This window comes from Sebastes fasciatus, chromosome 2 (assembly GCF_043250625.1).
Source record: "Sebastes fasciatus isolate fSebFas1 chromosome 2, fSebFas1.pri, whole genome shotgun sequence".
NCBI classification, from domain to species: Eukaryota; Metazoa; Chordata; class Actinopteri; order Perciformes; family Sebastidae; genus Sebastes; species Sebastes fasciatus.
In genome coordinates, this window is record NC_133796.1 from 39,054,946 (window position 1) to 39,076,869 (window position 21,924).

General features: G+C 44.5%; 3 protein-coding genes and 1 long non-coding RNA gene across 6 annotated transcripts in view; 2 read left to right on the forward strand and 2 right to left on the reverse strand.

Moving 5' to 3' along the window:
- The window catches only part of ubap1lb (ubiquitin associated protein 1-like b), a 424,774-nt gene that overhangs the window by 390,876 nt on the left and 11,974 nt on the right, over positions 1-21,924 (forward strand). Inside the window, exon 1 of one of the 3 annotated variants that reach the window (XM_074623249.1) lies at positions 5,369-5,528. The exons of the other annotated variants lie outside the window; for them this stretch is intronic. The gene's annotated coding sequence lies outside the window, so the exon portion shown is untranslated. Of the gene's footprint in view, positions 1-5,368; positions 5,529-21,924 lie in introns of those variants that run through there. 3 annotated transcript variants of the gene reach the window in all.
- The window catches only part of LOC141760619 (uncharacterized), a 45,963-nt gene that overhangs the window by 2,137 nt on the left and 21,902 nt on the right, over positions 1-21,924 (reverse strand). The gene's annotated exons all lie outside the window — the stretch shown is intronic.
- Positions 1,248-11,502, reverse strand: spg21 (SPG21 abhydrolase domain containing, maspardin). The gene is made up of 9 exons (XM_074623360.1): positions 11,336-11,502; positions 11,017-11,079; positions 6,729-6,890; positions 6,307-6,387; positions 5,821-5,966; positions 5,040-5,148; positions 3,956-4,063; positions 3,712-3,852; positions 1,248-2,268 (listed from the first exon to the last, which is right to left on the reverse strand). The coding sequence occupies exons 2-9, from the start codon at positions 11,077-11,079 to the stop codon at positions 2,143-2,145; spliced, it is 936 nt and encodes a 311-aa protein (XP_074479461.1). The 5' UTR covers positions 11,336-11,502; the 3' UTR covers positions 1,248-2,142.
- pdcd7 (programmed cell death 7) lies at positions 12,999-20,328 on the forward strand. Its single transcript, XM_074623041.1, has 5 exons — positions 12,999-14,160; positions 16,191-16,329; positions 18,013-18,243; positions 18,382-18,469; positions 20,016-20,328. Exons 1-5 carry the CDS (start codon positions 13,144-13,146, stop codon positions 20,146-20,148), a joined length of 1,608 nt encoding a protein of 535 aa, XP_074479142.1. The 5' UTR covers positions 12,999-13,143; the 3' UTR covers positions 20,149-20,328.

Genomic DNA, 21,924 nt, shown 5'->3' on the forward strand with positions numbered 1-21,924 from the left:
TATGACCAAGTTAAGAGCCGGCTACGTGACCGCGTTATTGATTTCCTGCGTCGTGTCCTGCCTCCTTGCATCAGCCCTCGCCTAAATGTCAATGCCCGAATTCTACTTTTCTGGAGTTCATATGAGAAAACGGCTCAATATTTCTCTCCTTTAGCTCTGCTTTTGGCCTCTACCAACTTTTGAGGGAAATATCTGCCCCTTTACACGCTCCACTATGTTCACCAGCTAGTCTCCGTTTGCTGTTGAGCAGATACAGGACAGTGGCTTCTTCTGAAAACAGCCGCCTGCTGCCTCTGGGAAAGACGCTAGCGGTGAGAGTGAACCAGAACGGTAAAGTTGTGGGTGGGACAGCTGAACGGTGAATTGAGAGAAGCTAAAACGCTCTGTCGATCTGAACTGCAGAGTCAGGTGATAACTCTGTCATCATGAGCGACCTCTTTCACATTACATGTTGTCATTTGATCCGTTGATATTGACCGAGCAGCTTTACAGAACTTTAAAGGGACTCTATGTAAGAATCAGAAATTGCTTATTAACGGTGACACCTGTGGCCGTTAAGTCAACGAAAGTCAGCGTCCTGTTGCTCGCGCTCGCTCCACATAGACATGAATGAGCATCGGTCAAAACGGTGAGGCGACACACGTCAGCTAAAACCACAATATCACTCTGTATTTCAGCTGCTTGGCAGTAATGTTAGCTGACCAGACAAAGGTCTCTCCATGAATCGATTCTGATACTGTGTTGTCCTGCTTCAGACTCCCGTCTTCTGCAGTGTGTAGTGTGTGTGCATGCACGTTAGAGGTGGAGCGAGTGAGAACGAGCGCGGTGTGTGAGTGAAGGCAAGCAGGCAGGCAGGCAGGCAGGCAGAGGAGCAGAGTACAGCAGAGACTCCGGTCCTGGAGACCAAAGCTACGGTCTCCCCTGTGTCTTCTGGCCACGGTCGGGGGAGCTGAAGCAGAAAGAGTTGACACTGTTTTGCAAGACGGGCTTCACTAGATAGAACTTTGCGGTTTTGGTGCTTCCGTGTAGTTTGTGTTAGAACAGTGTAGCCACATGCGAGCGCGCACGAGACACCGACCCGATTTATACGCTTAAGAAGTTACAAACGGTACCTTTAAATACTCAAAAATGACAAATGGGTGGAGGGCTGAGATGATGCGGTAGACTTGCTACTCCTCCTCGGTTGTGGTTGTACATGACATTTCAACATTCATCTAAAAGTGACTAAAAAAACAAATGAAGAGGCGTTTCACAGTGTAGAGAATGTGTACATTATCTCTTATAAAAAGGCACAGCACATCATTTTCATTTATTCTTCGACAAGTGAAGCAGAGAAGGAAAAGTGATCAATTATAGCTACAGGAGCATTTGGAGATACACTGAATGAACCCCAGGGCTGCAGTATACCACACGTTAGTCATTCATATATCTGTAGAAATGTTCTCCACACTACAAAACATCCAGTGACACTCGGATCTGCGCTCGATTTTCAGCTTGCAAAATCAGAATGTGAGTTTTAGTGGCCGAAGCATCGTCAGTTCGACAGACAGACCGATGTCATGGACTGGTCGCTGCTCACGGTCACGACATGTAAACGTAGTGCAGAGCCACAGTTCTAACGGCTCATCACTGTGACACGGGTGGAAACAACAACTGCACATGGGAAATACAAAGTAATTTACCGTATTCCAAAACAAATGAAAAAAAAAAAATGCAATTTCGTCTCATTGAATTACACAAAGACTATCAGATATACCGTCTCTCCATAGCCAGTGTGTTCATCTTTCCGTTAACAGGAAACCAGTTCACCGCTGGCTGTGTTAACCACAACATATAGTACACATAGAAATGAACACTTGAGGCAAACAGTTCAGGCAGTTTATGAGTGCAACAATTATCATATTCATTCCACATAAGGCAAGGTGTCGTATGTTTAAAGCAAAGCGGCCGAGTACCGTTTATGTACAGGTCATTATCAAAATATTGCTTCATCTGTCAAATAAAAATATTCTCGGGTGACTCGCTGATTGACCGTTGAGCTCCATAGAAAATCTGGAGAAAACGTCCTGTGAAATGATGAAGGGGTGAGAGAAACTGTTGGAAATGTTGAGAGGAAACGGCTCTGGGAGGTAAAAAGCGGTCTCATTGGTCCTCGTCAGAGTCCTGGTTACCGCTCAGGTGACTCTCCTGCACCTCCAGCTCTTCGGCGCTCACCATGTCAGGACTGATGGCGGCGTATCTCGTCCCGTGGAACTGACGCAAGTGAATCTGTGCAGAAAAATAACAAGCAGCGTCATAAAAAAACCCCCGGAAAAGACAAATCAAATATAACCACACGTCACATCACCCCACAATGCATTTCGTCTAGGTGCCTCGAGACCGGCCGTCAGGCTTGTGAGATTTTGAGCCAGTCGTTGTGAAATGAACCCGACAGGGCGATGCTGCGCCCGACGTGTAGCGGCTATTACACGCCTATCAATTTGACACAAAAATTGTCCTCCAGGGTCCGACATCAGAACGAACAGCGACTTTGACGAGGGCCAAATAGTGCTGGCTAGACGACTGGGTCAGAGCATCTCCAGAACTGCAGCTCTTGTGGGATGTTCCCGGTCTGCAGTGGTCAGGACCTACCAAAAGTGGTCCAAGGAAGGAAAACCGGTGAACCTGCGACAGGGTCAGACCCGAGGCTCATTGATGCACGTGGGAAGCGAAGGCTGACCCGTGTTGTCCGATCCAATAGAAGAGCTCAAACTGCTGAAAAAGTTAATGCTGGTTCAGATAGAAAGGAGTCAGAACACACAGTGCATCGCAGTTTGTTACGTATGGGGCTGCGTAGCCGCAGACCGGTCATGCTGACCCGTGCTGACCCGCCCAAAAGCGCCCACAATGGGCTACATGAGCATCAGAACTGGACCACGGAGCGATGGAAGAAGGTGGCCCGGTCTGATGAATCACATTTTCTTTTACATCATGTGGATGGAAACGAGTTGGAGGTGTCGACTCGGCCTCCACATCCTCCAGATCTTAATCCGATCGAGCATCTGCGGGATGTGCTGGACAAACAAGTCCGATCCACGGAGGCCCCACTTCGCAACTTACAGGACTTAAAAGGATCTGCTACCGACGGCTTGGTGCCAGATACCACACCAGACCTTCAGAGGCCTAGTGGAGTCCATGCCTCGACGGGTCAGGGCTGATTTGGCGTAAAAGGGGGACCTACTCAATATTAGACAGGTGGTCATAATGTTATGGCTGATCAGTGTATATATATCATAACACAGCATGTTTTCTGGTAATTCAATAAATAAATAAATACTCAATATGAAATAACTACATGGTAAAGCCTATTTTTGCATACTCCAGTGTGAATTGAATACTTGACAAATGAAAAGTACTGAGTATTTTTTCATGTAATTGAGAATGTTAGTGCAAAATGAACATAACAGTTTCAAGGGAAATTATGAAGGAAAAAAAATCTTCATATATACATTTGTTAATCGCCTTGAACTGCGTGGTAATATAAAGTGTGAATAAAATAAAAAAACATTCTTCAAATTATATTCCCTAAAAATATTCCACATCAGATTTTCTGAAAAAATTGAAGTTACAGACTGAGACCAAATAGATCATCAATCATTGTTCACCTTGAGGATCAACAGGTGTCCCGGTTCCATCATCATTTCCTAGTTAAAAAGATACAGCAGAGCGTACCTGTATGTAGAGGTTGACTTCAGCACTCCTGCACAGGTACGGGAAGTTTCCTCCTGTTTTCAGATGAGCTCGTCTCGCGTTGGGATACAGTTTATACATCTCCTCCTTTGCCTCCAGCGATAGAGCGCTCTGATCAAACACCTCAACACCATTCAAAGAGAAAGCATGTCTTTAAGGTTATTGTCGTAGAAATATACATAAATGGACGTATACCTGATGGGAGAGAGATGGTTTTAACACTTACATCTATAATGGTCACAGCAACATCTTTTATTTTGTGCGGCTCCACGTAAGAGTTTTGACAGTTGAGTGTTAGCCGCGATGCTAACTCACTTTGGTTCAGACTCTCCAACTACAGCACACACAACACATGGAGGGCAGAGTTTAACATTCAAACACAAAGACATCACATATCTCTACTTAAAGGTAGGCGACACTAGATTTTAAAAACGATCCAACCGAAAAAATCAGCCCAGTGATGCCAACTCTTCTCCCCTGACAGCAGCTAGCAGCACTAGCTCCAAAAGTCCCTAAATCTGGAAGACTCTGGTGACGCACAATGAGTGCACACATTTTTGATAAATTGTCATAATAAGCATACAAATTCTTGAGTTTCGGGCAACAACGTGTTTTGTGACCTTTGACCACCAGAATCTCATCAGGTCATCCTTGAGTCCGAGTGGACGTTTGTGCCAAATTAGAAGAATTCCCCTCCTGAAATTCCTGAGATATTGCGTTCACGAGAATGGTACGTGCAGACGGATAACCTAAAAAAAAACAAAGCCTCCGGCCACGGCTGTCGCTGATATATATATATATTCTTTTTAACCTTTATTTATTCAGGGGGAGGTTCACTGAGAGCAATGTTCTCTTTTCCAGGAATGCCCTGATCACATTCACACAGTAACACATTCACTCCTGGAAGCTGCCCAGTACAACCACAGTCTGATCTGCTGGCCACTGAGCAGCTCCACTGCTCAAGGGCACCTCAGTGGTGATGAGGGAGGGTAAAGCACTGCTTTTTCACTTTTCCCCACCCAGATTTATCCCGCCGGTCCGGGGGATTGAACCGGCGACCTTCCGGTCACAAGCTTGCGTCTCTAAACTTTAGGCCACCACTGCAATTAGCATTACTGATGCTAATATCTAGCTTTACATCTACATCACCAAATGGAATCAAGAAGACATATTTTGTTCCACTATAGTGATACATTACTCTGACATGGACCACCTCTGTAACACAAATAAACACACACACACACACACGTCCACTTCCCCTGTCAACACATACATCTTCTTACCCTGTCAACACACACATGTCCACTTACCCTGTCAACCATGAAGTCGATTGCATCTGCCATTTTAGGGTCCACAGGTCCTTTAGCAAAGTTCCCCAGAACAATCTTCTTCAACATGAAAGCCGGCATTAACCAGAAACTGAGGAGGAACATGGAAACAAGACATTAAAGCTTCAGTAGTCAGTATAATTTTGGCATCATTGGACAGAAATTCCATAATAACCTTTCAGCATATTGTAATTCAAGTGTTCTGAGAGATAACTAGACTTCTGCTCCTCCTCATGGCTCTGTTTTCAGGCTTTAAAACATCTAGCCCGTGACGGCAGACTTTGACCAATCACAGGTCATTTCAGAGAGCGAGTGTTCCTATTGGCTGTGCTCCGGTCATGTGACCGATACTTGGCGTTCCTTCACCAGATTTCACAATGGCGGCGGCGTCACAAACGTTCTAATTTTACAGCTAAACCGTGCACCACAAGATGATTCTGAAAGAATTTGAGGAGATAAATAGGTATTAACGTAACAGATTCATATTTGATCAGCGCTGCCTAGTTTGACCTCAGATCAGCTCTGACTGCTTGTTTTCTTCCGGTCTGTGAAATCTTGCAGATGCCGTTAGGAGCACCGGAGGACACAGAGGCACATGATTATTTTCAGGTTACCCGTTTCATGTACTACTGTCAGGTTATAGCGACTGTTTTATAAAAATAACTTTTTTTAAATCATGTTTCCTCCAATCTCGCCTACTTCAGCTTTAATAATGAAGGTGAACATTGAGAGGAAAGTTTATGATGGTATCATTAAAACACACCTGTTTGACGTCCATGTCTGATTGAAGATGGAGGTATCACTGAATGAGTTACACAGTATCAGCGAGTGCACTCTGGGAGACTTGTGTGTGCACTCTGCAAACTTCTGAGCCAAGAATCCACCCAGGGAGGCACCGAACAGATGGACCTGGAGGTTCATCATTGGACAGAGAGAGACACAGTCAGGAGGGTGATCAGGTAACATGCCCACACTGATAACAGGACTATTCCTTTACCCTCCATGGGTAGTTTGCTGGCATAGTCAGCATCATTGGCAAAGGAGTGTCAATTAGTCCTCAAATAGTTTGTTGAAACAAGTTTCACCTCTCGCTCCGCCGCACAGCGTGATTTTAAATAGCTTTGTTCTAAAATTGTTGCGTAGGTGATCGCAGTCAGGTGATTACGTAAGAATAGCAACAAACCTACACATGGGTACAAAAAAAATACTGCATGCTCAGCTCTGAGGCAAAAGGAAAACACAGACTTACTTTATCCAACTGCAGGTGATCGAGAAGTTTCCTGAAGCCGTCACAGAACTCCAAGAGATCCCAGTATACCGGATACTGCAGCTGGAAACCACACAGACTAGATATTTACATATTCACAGACCCCTCCGCTAATCAGGATTAGGCCTATATTATCATTAATTAGTCGATTAATCAATTAATCTACTGACAGAAACTTAATGTGCAATTATGATTTGATTATGGTTAAACATCCTCTGGTGTCACTTCCTCCAGTGTGCCACAGTTTTCTATCACAGTTAACACAACAAAACATTTGAAAAACTCAACAGACAATTTTCACTGTTTTCAAACATTTTATTGACAAAACTAATAAAAATAAGATGAATGTAGATACGAATCAGACACATGCTGAAGCTGCAGTGTGTTTCTAGTGAGGAGCTCACCGAGATGACTCTGTAGCCCCATCCTGTCAGCGCCAGCACCTGCTGGAAGAACACTTCAGCTGTCCCGCTAACTGGAGGGAGGAGGATGATGGGACACCTGATGCTCTTTGGGCCGGCGTCATACAGCGACCACACCTTACTGTCGTCATCATCAACAATGATCTGGTGGAGACAAAAACACAAGGTGAGAAAAATACATCCAGCAAACTCATCACGGCCCTCAAGTTTCTTTCATGTGGGATTTCAAAACAGGCCACAGGAGACAAATATGGAAATATCTGAATTGAAGACTAAGGGTGCTTTCACATTAGGGACCCGGGCCCGGATCCGAGTACACTTGTCCCCTCAAAGTCCAGTTCGATTGATTAGTGTGAACGTTGCGTACCGTACTCTGGCACGGTTCGTCGATCCGTGCTCGAGTCCACTTGAAAAGGTGGTCTGGAGTACGGATCGTGTGTACTCCGGTACGGTTCGCATCAGGTGTGAAATCCAACCGTACCAAAACACGGAAGTGGACCGCTATTTAACGCGAGTAACGTTAGCAGTTAATGAGTAGTTTTGAAAGGGCAGGCTTTTTTCAACACCGCTGGTCTCCTCCGAAATCTGTAAACATATAAAACTGTTTCATATCAATGTCTGTATCTGCGCGCATCATGCGCCGATCTCATCCTCTGAGCTGCACCGCTTGTACTTTTCTTGTGGTCAGGCAGCAGCATCCAAGAAAATCATCAGGGAAAGAAAAAGGAGCAGGTCAGCTGAACCTATTTATTATATTATATTTGTTTACTCAGTTAAGACACACTCACTACCATGTAAAATACACTGTTGTCCGTTGTTTTAGAAATTAAACAAACAACGTTGGACCAGGTAAAGTTAAAGATGTATTTTAAGTGATTGCGTCATTTTTTTAATGATAACGCGATAATATCGTTATCGTGATATTTTTTTGCCATGATAATCGCATTGAGAAAAATTGATATCGTGACAGCCCTAGTCTGGACCCTCTAAGATGGGGGTCTGGACCCTGTAAGAGGCTGCAATATGATCGAGACAAAGAAGCAAAAATCTGATCGACTAAATGAAGTTTTCGGTGTTTGTTTTGTGAAATATTGGATATTTTGACCTCTTTGGGCTCTAAAATTAGCGACGCACCGATCCGACTTTTTCAGTCCTGATAGCGATATCTGGGCTTTGGGTATCGGCCGATACCGAGTACCGATCCGATACTAGTGTTTAATTAATCAGCTGTATGTCTCACTGTGTGGAAGTGACTGGGATCATTCTTTTATGTGTAAGGCAACATCAGGCTGGACTTAAACTCTGCTTTCCTAACTTTGTAACACAAAATGTAACAAATAAATACACAGACATAAATTTACTAAATTGTTATTTATTATTAAAATAATAAATCGTACACTGACAACTTGGTAAAAAACCTTAGGTTAAAGACAACAGGAATTATAATTTGGGTGTAAACCTTTTTAATGCAGCAACAAATTGGTCAAAACTTAAACAGGAATTAAAATTCCAGTTTAAAATATATATAGTATATAAACATGGAATTGAATTTAATAGATCGGCTTCATTGTCACCCGATCCGGCTATTTGAGTCAGTATCGGCCCGATATCCGATACGGTATCAGTGCATCCCTTTCTTAAATAATAATCAGTTTGACTGCCCTGTTCACAGCTTATAACCAACACCACCTGCTGTGATGAATCAGCCAGTGCGAACCCTTAGCCCAGTAAATACTATGAACACTGAGCCCTAGTCAGCATGTGACTGATGACTGAGCATGTGATGGATGACTGACCATTTCATCCAGCATCACACGGACTCTACTGGTAAACTGCCAGCTCTGACCCTCATCCTCTTTAGAAAGTCTGTGTGAACACTGACTACACTGTGGACAGTCTGACAGACAGGAGGTTCAATGGTGTTAACGTTGGTAAACTAACTCTGGAGAATCGGGTGGAAAGTAGTCTATTCTTCAGCATGGTCATGTTACAGTACTGTATTTTGCAATATGTGGTCATATGGAAATCTGAAAGTCAGGAATAAACTGACAGAGCAGAGAAGTCCCAGATGCAACCAAGCGAAAAATATGAATTAAATATAAAGACTAAAGCTTTCCAGATTATAAATGATCCTTCACTCTGCAATTTTTACATCCTCTGGGAGGCGCTAGAGATGAGTAAGAGCCACCAAGGTGTGGACAGAATGTCTTTTAAGTTATCTCTAATACTGACTGCATCCTACTTTAAACAAGCCCTCCTCCAAGTTTTTCAGAAAATAGTTTAACTAACTAACTAACTAACTAACAAATGTGCAAAACACAATTGTAAGGGATTAAATGAGCCCAGATTTCAACTATACTGTTAGAAGCTTAAGAGTCACTGGTAAGCAGTTAGACAGTGCTGTGTATTAAAACCAAAGGCACAGAGCTCTCTGTGAATATGAGGTCTTATTGGTGTAAACAGCACAAGCAGAGGACCAGTGTGAGGGTGACTGTTAGTGCAGTCTGAGCAGTAAACGGGAGTACAGTAGTCAGGAGTGAATGCTACTGTAATGGAGCAGCTCAGCCATCAGCTGCTCTATTGTGTTTTAATCTGGTTTATTTTTTTATTTGTAATCTAGCAGAGCAGCTCAGTTCGGAGGACTTTCATGTTGCTCAGAAAGCCAGGTTGAATGCTCGGGATTAAGATCCTGTTATGTCCCAGGAATTCTCACCAAAACCTGCTCCCCTTTCCCAGGAAAATACCTGCAGAATCCTGTAATCAGTTTATGAAATGGACTGTTTTGTACTTGATTTTAACATTATAAAACTCATTTTTACATCCAGGGACAACACAATAGTGTCCCCTAGTTGTGTTTTCTTCTGTCCTCTCTCACTCCTCTGTCTCCGTCTTTCATGGTCTCTACCGTTGTATCCGTCTAACTCAGCAGAGCCCACCAACCTTGTGAGGTCACAGGCTAGAGTACTGCAACATGGCGGCGCTCTTGCCACAAAAGGTGAAACAGATCTTCTTTTTTCTTTTAAATACTGACATTTGTCATGTTTGTTATAAAATAGTAAATTAGAGTGGAAATCCATTTAGTAAACCAGCTTAACTTGGTTGACTGATTCTACTCTTCACTTTAACTTTAGTTGCAGCTCAAACCAGTTTTTCCAAACAATGTGTGGCTTCTTTGACCAACAAAAGTAATATTGGTATTTTCTTGGTACGACTGCAGATTCGCTTCAAAGTCAGCGAGACAAGAATAATTTGAAACAGCTGCCGGTAGGTCTGCCATTGCTGCAGTCATCGGGCTGAATCAAGTATCACAGTACCGCAGTATATATTAATACCAGACAGAAACACCTTTCCTAAATGGAAATGAAAAAATTGGACTGCTTTTATGGCGATTGGGTTGGCAGGTCTGAAGCTCTGACTGGACAATCTCGGAACCCATCGGCTATCGGGCCGACGACAGATAAGCCTCTGGGGTCAAAGGGTCTATATTTCTGTGGTTCTGGTGTAGCCAGCGGATATCCGGGCCAAGACTTCCTTTTCCGTGCGCTGCTCATTGTCTACAGTCCAATTAGATACTTGAGATGTGAGACTGGCGTTGGAGCTGAGAGACGACGTGTACGACCAGACTGTTTCACCAGAAACCAGTTTAATAGCTGATTCAAAAGCTAAATCATCGTCACACGACAGCCGCTGGGTTCCCAGATTACATTTCAGCTAATGTGTTCCGCCTCTTTACTCTCCACACGGACTGTGTTCAACTAAAGCCTACTCCAACGTGATTGGTCAATACTACTCCGATTACAAACAGAGAGCAGAACACGTCCGGTACCAACATCCTGTCCCGTTGCCTACAAAGTCTGCATGTGAATGTCTGTTTATAGAGATTACTGATTGGACTACTTCTCCTGGGGACGGATGCTCATTGCTATCAGGCAGATATGCAAATATAATCATGCTGCATGACAATGATCAACAGTTATGTGTTCAACAACAAACGTGTGTTTGATTAAAGGCAAAGCTTCTTCATCACAGAGAGAACACTGAAATGAAACACATCAGGCCAAGTAATAACACTGATCTGGTCTGTCTATTGACTTACTTAGGAAAAATGTTTTGTTGTGAAATCTGTTTTTTTTCCATATTTCAACACGTTTGTAAAATGATAATGTACACATGTGATGTGTTGATGTGTAGGCCTACTGGTCCTGTATCAAGCAGTGGGGCCCAGTGATTAAGGACCACCATCACAGGTTAGAAATCAGGAGGTACTTACTCTCTTCAGGGGCACTGTGCTTCTGAACCAGTTATAGTCAGGAGACACTTTAATCTCCTCCATCTGAGGACACATTCAGACACAAACACATTCAGGAAAACAGAAGTTATAGTGACTCAAACAGCGAGCGTTAAATCACTTCACGTACTGCAGAGAGAGACACCTGCCTCTGTTATATTAGCTTTGACAGCCAGCTAGCTAGCGAACTGTTACTAGAGATACAATCAATAGGAGCGTGTGGCTGCTAACACTCAGTGACCGCAGATAACGTTAACGTTATTGACTGTGTCTACGTGTGACTTATTACGGGAGCTGTTACCGTGTTCGTTGTGGATGTTAGTCACCGTGTCCGAGGAGTGTTATCCATGTAGGTAGCATCTTCTCCGGCTGCCTGCCTGGTCATATGACTCCCTCTCTCATACACTTCCGCAAAGCGTCCGAGGCCTGTTGAAGGAGGCTAGGACGAGGGCGGACCTGGTCGGACCTGGTCTGGGTGTCTGGGGGGTATTTTACACATGCGCAGTGTAACTGAAACTGCGTCCGTGCGCTGCGATTGGCTCAATCTCGGCAGGTTTTACTGCGCTTGCGTAGAACTCCGAAGATATGACGCGTTGATGAAGCGTGACCAAGCCTCCTTCAACAGGCCTTGAAAGCGTCAGGCTGCCTTCTCTGCCTGTCTGTCTGCCTGTCTGTCTCTCACACAGACTACCGCAGTAGACTTTCTACCATAGACTTCACGGACATTCATTGAGAAAGAGACGTCTGTAAATCAGCGGATCATTTATGTGTAGGTAGATCAACTCCCCAGTACTTGAATAGTCCCTAACGTTGTAAAATGCAGTTATAGCTGAATGCAGAGCTATCTAGTGATCAGGAAGGCCAGCTCTGTCCTGGGATGCCCTCTCGACCCAGTGGAGGTGGTGGGAGAGAGGAGGATGATGGCTAAAAAGCTGTCATCTATGATGGGGAACGACTCCCGCCCCCACGCAGGACACCATCGCAGCACTGGAGAGCTCCTTCAGCGACAGGCTGCTCCACCCAAAGTGTGTGAAGGAGCTCTATCGAAGGTCCTTCCTTCCTGCAGCTGTCAGACTCCACAACCACCACTGCTCCCAGTAGACCACACACACACACACACACACACACACCAAAAAACGGACAATAACTGCACTATACTGTACACTGACTGTCTATCAATACTACTCAGGTGTAATTCGTACCGTGCAATATAGTCACAGTTTCAGTTACAGTTCATGTCACTGTGCAATATCATATTTCCACTTGTGCAATTGTGTTAATAGTCTGTGTATTGTCAATACTGTATATATTGTTCCAATTTTTAACATTCCCCTTGTTTTTATATATAGCACTTTTAAAGACCTGATTGCTTTTATACTGTTTTACTCTGTTAATGTCCTGTCATCCACTTTTTATTGTGCTGCACCATCGCACTTTGTTCACTGTGTTATGTGTTTGTGACTGTTTTTGTATGTCTGTGTTTGCACCTTGGTCCGTGAGCAACGACATTTCGTTTTAACCGTGTACTTTGTATGTGGAAAATGACAATAAAGTTGAATTTGTAACTTGTAACTTGTAATATTGTTCCTAATTTTTATATTTTCTTCTATTTAAATTGTTCATATTTTATATGTCGGTCTACTTTTGTTTTACTTTTTTTTACTGTGTTGTATCTTGATTTTTGTTTTTACTGTTGCTTCTTGTTTTTTGCACTATCCCCTTTGCTGCTGTACACTGCAAATTTCCCCACTGTGGGACTAAAAAAGGAATATCTGATCTTATCTCATTTTCCTACCTCTGTTCATGTGAATGAGCCCAGACCTCGGCTGGACCATGGGGGTGGACCAGACCGAGCGTTTCGAGGCGGAGCTAAAGGAGACACAGTAAGCAGCTTCTTACTGTTGAGTTACGGGCTGTAGTACCAATTTGAGCCACACTGCTGTTGTTGGCGATGTAACGATGTAACGTACCAAAAGCTACCGAAAACAGGAAGAAGGAGAAGAAGAAACGACGACAACACTAAACATGGCTCCTGAGAGGAGTTGAGAGAGAGACTGTATGCAGCCTGCAGCTCCATAACGTTCACCACAGGTCACTACTGCTCACCATATGGACAACTTATACCACCACCAGGCTTCGTCAGAGCCGCAGCAGCCTCTCGGCTATAATGGCGGTTATCTGGAGACGCCACCGTACACCGCCAACAGACCCCCGGGGAGCAGCGCGCTGCAGGCGGACCATGACCCGGCTGCTCCCCGGTGGACCCCTCCAGGGGGGTATGGCGGTGGTCACCCGTACGGGTTTAGAAGCGACTTCCCGGCACCGCCGCCTCATCACCCGGTCTTTCCGTACGGGTTTGACCCCTCCGTCCCCCCGCCTCCGTTCGGCTGTTCACCACCGGGACACTTCCCCACTACCTTGGTGACCGCCGCTCCGGTACACGCATACAGCAGCAGGGGAGCCGCCACCTTCCAGCCATTCGGAGCCGGTCCTCAGGCTGCTCAGTATGACCTGGAGCCCGGTCACAGACAGCAGCGGGACTGTGAGGATTACTCAGGAAGCGGAGCTCTGCTGTTTCCTCCGCAGGGTACCGGTAAGGACCGGGACTGGAGTCCGGGAACGACGACAAGACCTGAGGATGAAACAGCCCTTCAGAGGAGGCAGGACCAGCAGTGGCTCGGACGGTTCCTCCAAGACAGAGACAACACTCCCAAGAGCCGGCAGACCCAGAAGCAGCAGACCCAGCAGCCGCCGCACCGCACCCCTGTGCCGGACCTCAGAGCGGCTCTGAACCGGGCAGCTCAGCTCGTCGCCCAGTTAGCAGAGTCCTGTGAAACTCTGAGGAACAACGTGGAGGACGGGTGTGTTTGGCCAGACTCTTATGTGGTGGCTTTAAATGTGAAGAAAGAGCTACAGGAGAAGCTCCAGGGCCTCGGTGACAGCGAGTGTTTAGCCGGCTGGAGAGCGAAGTTGTCCCGTGTTGCTAACAGGAGAGCTCGGCGACTGAGAGCCAGGAAGCTGTTCCAGGTGGAGGAAGAACACAGAGAGGAGCTCCTCGCTGAGAAGGAGGCTGCCATAAACAAGTGGAGGATGCAGCGGGTACACCAAGTGGAGGAGAAGAAGAAGGTAAGTAGTAGTCCACGTCTGTCGGAGGATTCAAACATGTGTTCATTTTTGTCCACTTGGGGGCAGAATTATAAAGGAAACTCATGCATGTTATCACTTTATCTATCTCGGAACCGAAGGAAGAGCGCCGGGCATTGATGCAAATTGTCGTAGCGGCCAAACGGCGGTACTACAACTTCCGTGTCAGTCACGTGATGCCATTGGGCCCAAAATACTTTTTCCCATAGACTTACATTGGGAAAGAGACGTCTGTAACTCAAGAGGATAATTTTTTTAGGTAAATCAACTTCCCAGTATGAACACTCTAATAGTCCTTATTTAAATCATTAGGTCCTAAAAGTTGTAAAATGCACTAATAGCTGAATCCAGAGTTATTTCCCTTCCTCCATTCGTGTGAATGAGACCCAGACCGAGGCTGGAGTGAGGGCTGGGAGGCGGAGTTAAAGGAAACGCTACTGCGCCTGCCCTATGGGCCCAGTGGATGAGGAAGAACTGGAGCCTGCCTCCAGCGCTGTATCCAGTTCTCCTTATACATCCATGTACCCGATCCATCCCGGCTGCTCAATCTGCTTTGCATATGTGCCAAGCCCCCAGGAAGAGCTCCGGTCGACGATCTGGACCTTCGTAGTGGCCAAACGGCGGTACTGCAACGTCCGTGTCAGTCACGTGATGTCGTTGGGCCCAGAAATACTTTTTCCCATAGACTTACATTGGGAAAGAGACGTCTGTAACTCAGCGGATAATTTTTTTTAGGTGAATTAACTCTCCAGTAAGAACACTCTAATAGCCCTTATTTAAATCATTAAGTTTTTAAAGTTGTAAAATGCACTTATAGCTGAATCCAGAGTTATTTCCCTTCCTCCGTTCATGTGAGTGAGACCCAGACCGAGGCTAGAGCGTAAGCCGTGACGACGGCGTGACGTTGGTACCCCGTGACCAAGTCATGTGACTGAGCGGACGCTACTGCGCATGTCCCAGTTGCCCAAGATCCGCCAAGATCCGGGTACTTTTCCAGACGGATGTCGAGCCATTTAGGCTTCATGCACCAATGAGCAACTCTCATAGGAATGAACGGGGCCCCGCCTCCAACGCTGTTTCCAGTTCTTTTAATATATCCATGATATGTGCGGGCGCGCTTACCCAGCATGCCTTGTGGGAAGACCCGCCCCTACTCTGCCTCTGATTGGCTACTGGCTTCTAAACATAAACGCTAACGGTAGGTAGCCTAGCTATGATGCTAACCGGAGCTGCTGAGCTGCCGTGGCGGAGGAGAGCGACTCAACCACGGCAGCTCTGAAGGCAGGCTACCCGGTCTGAACACCGGTATGTTGAAGCGAGAAATCATCTGTGTAGATTTTTTCAGAGTTGAGATGCTCCACACACTGGCGCGACAGCGAGCAAGCGCCTGCAGGGATTATCATCCAGCCACCCGGCCAGGCCACTGACAGAACCCGCTCTGAGCTGACTGGAGCTTTCTCCAATTGTCTTGGCAAAAGACTTCGATCATCTGCTGTCGCACCAGTTTGTAGCTTCTCAACTCCGAAAACATCAAACATTTTTTATAAACCTGCCAATATTCGAAATCTACACAGATGATTTCTTGCCTCAAAAATTCTCATAAGCGACTTTAATGATGAAACAACATACCGGTGTCCGGACCGGGTAGCCTACCTTCAGCTCCTATTAGCATCATAGCTAGGCTACCTACCGTTAGCGTTTAGGTTTAGAAGCCAGTAGCCAATCAGCGGCAGAGTAGGGGCTGGTCTTCCCGCAAGGTATACTGGGTAGCGTTCGAATAGTCTTTTCTCTTAAGAAGGTTCCGAAATGACCCGAAGTACCTCAGTAGCAGCCATGACAAGAGCTGTTTGAATTCTCCAAATGCTAAGGAAAGGAGCTGCAATGCTTCCTTTATTATCTCCTTAAGCATAGGATACACTGGACCATCCTTTAGCAAAGGAAAACAGAGAATAACATCCCACAATTCCTTGCGGCCGCAGCATTTAAAGTGTTTTTATCTGTTTCTGTACCAGGAGCGGGAGCTGAAGCTGGCTGCGGACGCGGTTCTCTGCGAGGTGAGGAAGAAACAGGCAGATGTGAAGAGGATGCATGACATCTTGAGATCTCTGGAGAAACTGCGCAGACTGAGGAAAGAGGCAGCATCGAGGAAAGGTAAATTATTCAGCCATGCACCTTATTCCCAGACCGGTGGGCAACTCCGGGGTCTGACAAGTGAAGCCAATGCGGAAGTGCCTTAAACTTTTATTCAGGGTCTGGAATAAACTTCTTTTTTTTGCGCTAAATGAAGAAATAACATTCTAGATCTGATGTCATTCAATGTTCTATATATTTTACACTAAAACATTATATGCATGGTAAATTCCAGTGTTCACCCTATTTTTCGGAGGTGGGAGGGTACTGTACACAGTACCGTACTGTGCTTTGTTATTCATCTATCATCTATAGTGGTTATTTGCATAAAAACACACAATTCAAATGATAGGAAATAAATGTATTTTTATTTAAATATTTGCTTTGATTACAATAAACTACTAATGCCAAGATTTGTATGTATTATAAGCTGCTTAGAGCTAGTGTTAGGAAGTTAAACAGGTCATAATTTGCTAAGTTTTTGAATGGTATATCAGGATGTCCAACTGATTCAGCAGCGATAACAGGTTAAAAAGATAAAGACAGAAGTTAAAGCCAGTGAACCAGCATCACCTGGTGAGCCAGACAGAAGACAATGAAATGTAAGAGCAACGCGGTTCCTGTAAAGCCCTGTAGGTCTTTATTCACTGTTACAATCATTAAAAATCAAAAGCAACATGTGTATACATTCGGTATACCTTCAGTAGCTAACGTAGCTTAGTGCTAAGTTGATGATGTGCTAACACACTCTGCTAGCTCCACAGGTTTTTACGTATATCTCTTCCAACCTCTCTGGGTAACGAGTTTCGCCATTACAAAACGGTTAACCGTGACTAACTCAAAATCCACAAAACCAGCCTGAAAATGAAGAAAATGTGAAATGAATGCATTAGAGTCGATGGAGCACAGCTGTATAGTTGTCAGACCTTGGTCAAAGCTTGCCAATGCTGCACTATGATTGGCCAGTCTGCGTTCAAGGGGATGGACTTAGTAAAGGGTCAATTCCCTCTCTAATATCTATCTCATATTACTGTGAAAACACCTCCTTCAAACAACTGTAATTATTCAAGTGTCTGGCCAAAAACTACATTGTACGAGATTACATTTAACACTTCATGATAACATTTTAATTTACCTTCGCCCAGTGCTCATTTTTACTGAACAGAGTGTGAACCTGTCATAGGGTAACTCAATGGAGCCTCCGTTAACGTTCGTAGCTCTGTTATCTAGCCAAACAGGACAGTACTGTCCACCTGCTGCTAACAGGTAGCGTTACTAGTTCTTCTTCTGTTGATTTCAACACAGATTTGTTGTTCACAGTGTAGCGTTACCAGGGACAAAATAGGGTGCGTCGCCTCAGGTGTAGTAGTGCCATGCTTTCGATTGTTTTGTTTTTTTCTCTCCCACATGGCTCTGGTCCTAAACAAACTGAAACATGATACAGCGTGTGTATGGCGTTACTTCATTGTGCATGTGTAACTGTTGGAAAGCAGTAAGAGGAATCAATAGTCATGGAGGCATGCGATACCAAGGACTGGGACAACTAGGAACTGGTTCTCAACAAGAACCGATTCTCTATTCCCATCCCTAGCGTTTTCCCACTCTGCCAAAGTACAGAGTCCACACTGTACGCAGTGTAACCTGTAGCCTACAGTCTGTACAGGACAGTGTAGACTACAGTCTCTAACTGTGTGTGTGTTGCAGGTATCGTCACTGAGCGAGAATGTGACGAGGCCTTCGGCAGCAGACTGGAGCAGCTGAGGAATGTGATGAAGAAGAGGACAGCGATCTACTCCACAGAGGAGAAGGCTTTGATGGTGATGCTGGAAGGAGAGCAGGAGGAGGAGAGGAGGAGAGAGCAGGAGAAACGAGTGAAGAAGGAGAGGGAGAGACACCTGCAGAGGAAACGCAGAGTGAACACAATGTTGTTTGGAGGTAACAACCCACATCCCTGTCGACACCAAAGGGAGAGCATCAGTTTAACAGTTCAACAGTATGATGGAATCACATACAGTACATGTGTTTGTTTGTAATTTTGTAATATGTAATCATTTTCCTCTGTTTTATTCTCAGATGAGCTTCCTGCTGATTCTGTCCTGCAGCCCTTCAGACACTATTACACCCAGGCTGAGCGCTCACTGCATGCTTTACTACAAATCAGGTTAGATGTTTGATGGAATACACTTACAGATAAAGCAAAGACAACAAACAGAATCATTTAGCTATTATAGGAAGTGAAAGGAGATGAATATATATGTATGTACTGTATATATACAGTGTATATATATATATACAGCAGGTCATGTCCTTACTGTATAGTGTACAACTAAGTCTATATATTGTGCAGGTTGACCTGATGTGTACTGTTTACACTGAGATGTGGGATGTGACCTGACTAGGGGTGTCCCGATTCTCCAAATCCACGATCCGATTTGATTTTTAATTTAAACATGCCATTGTTGGATTATGGAGTCTTGGTTCATAAAGATCAACAGATCATTGGTTTTATGCCCCGACAACTGTCATTTACACTTTCAAATTCTTCTTTAAAAAGAGAACTGAACTCCCTTTTTATTTAGAACGTGTTTCAATAATTAAACTTCAACAGTCTACAATATAAAAAGCTGCATCTTTTCATTATCAGTATCTGTGACCCACCTCAGTACAGAATCATTACTAAAACAAAACAGAAATCCTTCTGCAGTATTTTACAAGTGCGCTGTAATAGACAAAAACACGGTTTTGTTGTCATTTACTGTCGCGCTTGTTTCTCTCCTCTGACCGCTGTGTGTCACCCGTGGGAGTCACCGAGGGCGGAGGCGGAGCCTTGGCGCTGAGAGACGGCACTCAGCAGTCCGCTAGCTTGTTGCTCTCGCTACCAATATCAGTTGCTCTGATTCAACAACGTTGAGCTGAAAAATGTGCCTGTAGGCTGAAATTCAACCGTGGTGTTGTTCTGTCGGGAGATGCAGTGACTTAATGTTAAACCAAGTAAGAGTAGAAAAGCTATGATGAGTAAGGAAAAGTAACTAACTAACTAAAGTCTGCTAGCCACTTGGCTAATTCATGCAGTGTAAAATTACACAGGCATGCAGGAAGTGCCCCGAGTATCATAGCGACCATGGTAGCGACAGGGACGACACATGTTTCCCATCATGCCTGCAGAGTCCCGAGTGCTGGGCTGAGTAGTTTCAGTTTGCTGAAATGCCTTTCCATGCAATCGGTTACCCCCCCAAGCCTGCTAAAAACATCACAGAAGAGCTGAAAACATCAGATGCGTGTGGAGCGATGAGGAGACCGTAACCTTCCTCACATTAATTCATGAAACATTATGTCTTCCACACGGTTTTCCATCGTTTCAGCTTTGAATGGAGCTCTTTTATTGACCTCGTCTCGTTGTGTCCTCTTCCTCTGCAATGCTTTAATGGCACCAACTGGAGGATCAGCTCCACCGGCTGTTTATCTCCATCAACCGATCAGCTCCTTTTCACCCTACCACAGTAATGGATGCAAACTTTCATTGGATACTGTCTGGAAATTCAATGAACATTTAAGATGTATTTGGATGGACCTGACAGTGAGCAGCATGAACAGTAGCAGGAGCCTGAAGTTGAATTCAGACATCATTCAGTCACGTCAGCATGTGTTAAGGCCCACGAATGCTGTTATTGAAATGACAGTGACATGATAACTTGTTCTTCTTTCAGGAGAGAGTGGGATGTGTTTGCGGTTCCAGCGGATCATCCTGATGGTTCTGCGGTTCCTCAGAGCTGGATCCTGCCAGACGCCCCGTCAGACCATGCCTGGGCCTCTGCTCTGTGCACTGCTGACACGGACTGAGACGGCCTCTGACTCACTGTATGTGCTGTCAACTGGTGCCCGACATCCAACACTCCACTAATACAGTAAATCCAAACCTCCGGTGCAGGTTACTGGAAGGACTGCTGGTATAAACCCATCTGAGCAAGATGTACAAATAAGACTTTAATGAGTAAAGAAGTTAATAAAGGATTTAGAAGTAATTTGTTCTAAACCCTCTGTTAACCTGAATAAGAAAATTACATCATGGTCTGTGATCTTCATGTGAACTGCAGCGTCCCACTGTAGAACTGTCTGTGTCAGATCTAATACAAGATGAAGGGATGAGGTTCCAGCTGCATTGGTCACAGAACAAAATGCTGCAGGTGAGAAAAACGGAGTCGATAACAAAATATGGTACGTTATTCATCTCACTGCTGTTCCTCTGAAGCTCTTGCAGAGAACGAGCTTCGATCCACAAGGTTCATGTCGTGTGATGACACTAAATTTTTTTTTTTATTGAATCTCAGATGAACAGCATAGGTTTGGTTGTGCTCTTTCTTTGGTATGCTCTGTGGTGTTTCTGAAGTGAAGCACTGATAATGATGCATTTAATGGCGATGTTTTTGTTTTTTTATGTACCTTCATTTTTATTCAGAGTAAGTTTAATAGAAAAGGCATCTGAGGAGCAAAAACTGTTGGGTTAACCCTTTCAGTACCAGGTTAAAACCCCTCATTGGCAGGGCATTATTAGGTGAAAGGTCGGGAAATCCCCCAGAATCATCACAAGTCACATATATTCACAACAAATGGGAGCGAAATCTGTCCAGTAGTGTTCTGGATTATAGTGAATCATATTTGATGTGTACACTGTGGCACAAAATGCACTTTCATTATACAATAGAGAGTCTGGCATCTGTCCTGCTTTCAAAAACTTAAAGGTCCTATATTATACTCATTTTCAGGTTCATACTTGTATTTTGTGTTTCTACTAGAACAGGTTTACATGCTGTAATGTAAAAAAAAAAAAAAACACTTTATTTTCCTCATACTGTTGGCCTGAATAAGCCTGTATTCACCCTCTGTCTTAAACGCTCCGTTTTAGCACATTTAGACGGAATTGCGATGGAATTGCAACAATGGTGTTGCTAGGCAACAGCTTTGGTCCATGTGTACTTCCTGTCAGTAGATGTTATTCACATACACTGAAACCAGGAATAAACTGGAACACATTTAGATTGTTTACGTTTAAAACTGTGTAATGGTCTAAATATTGAATATTTATGACATCACAAATGGACCAAAATCCTGACAGCTTGTTTCAAATGAAGAGTTTCTGAATACGGGCTGTGGATAGAGCGTTTCGATACTTTCACAGTATTTATATAGGACTGAAGCCTGCTTTATTATAAAAAAAAAACATGAACATTTCACTTTTTATAATATGGGACCGTTAAACTTAATTAGAATCATCACATATATACAGGTAATACATGAAATGTGACCTCTGCATTTAACCCATCCTAGTAGCAGTGGGCTGCTGTGAAGCGCCCGGGAAGACACTTGGGGTTCAGTGTCTCGCTTAACGACATGCAGACGGGAGGAACCGGGGATCGATCCTGGTGCATAAAGGACAACCCGCTCTACCCACTGAGCCACAGCCACAGCAATTTCCTATAATAATAAAGGAATAATGAATAATCTAATAATGATGTGGATGTTTGACTCCAGCCAGCCTGACATCACCGTGTTTACACAGGGTTCTGCTGTAATCGGCTGTAATGGCATCTGACGTCAGGCTTTTACTCTGTTGACTTC

Coding starts and splice junctions, on each gene's coding strand:
- spg21 (XM_074623360.1), bottom strand. CDS start 11,079: ATGGAGGAGATTAAAGTGTCTCCTGACTATAACTGGTTCAGAAGCACA. Junction 5,967..6,306: donor ATCACCTGCAGTTGGATAAA/GTAAGTCTGTGT, acceptor ATGAACCTCCAG/GTCCATCTGTTCGGTGCCTC. Junction 4,064..5,039: donor TCGACTTCATGGTTGACAGG/GTAAGTGGACAT, acceptor TGTGTGCTGTAG/TTGGAGAGTCTGAACCAAAG.
- pdcd7 (XM_074623041.1), top strand. CDS start 13,144: ATGGACAACTTATACCACCACCAGGCTTCGTCAGAGCCGCAGCAGCCT. Junction 14,161..16,190: donor AAGTGGAGGAGAAGAAGAAG/GTAAGTAGTAGT, acceptor TTTCTGTACCAG/GAGCGGGAGCTGAAGCTGGC. Junction 16,330..18,012: donor AGAGGCAGCATCGAGGAAAG/GTAAATTATTCA, acceptor TGTGTGTTGCAG/GTATCGTCACTGAGCGAGAA.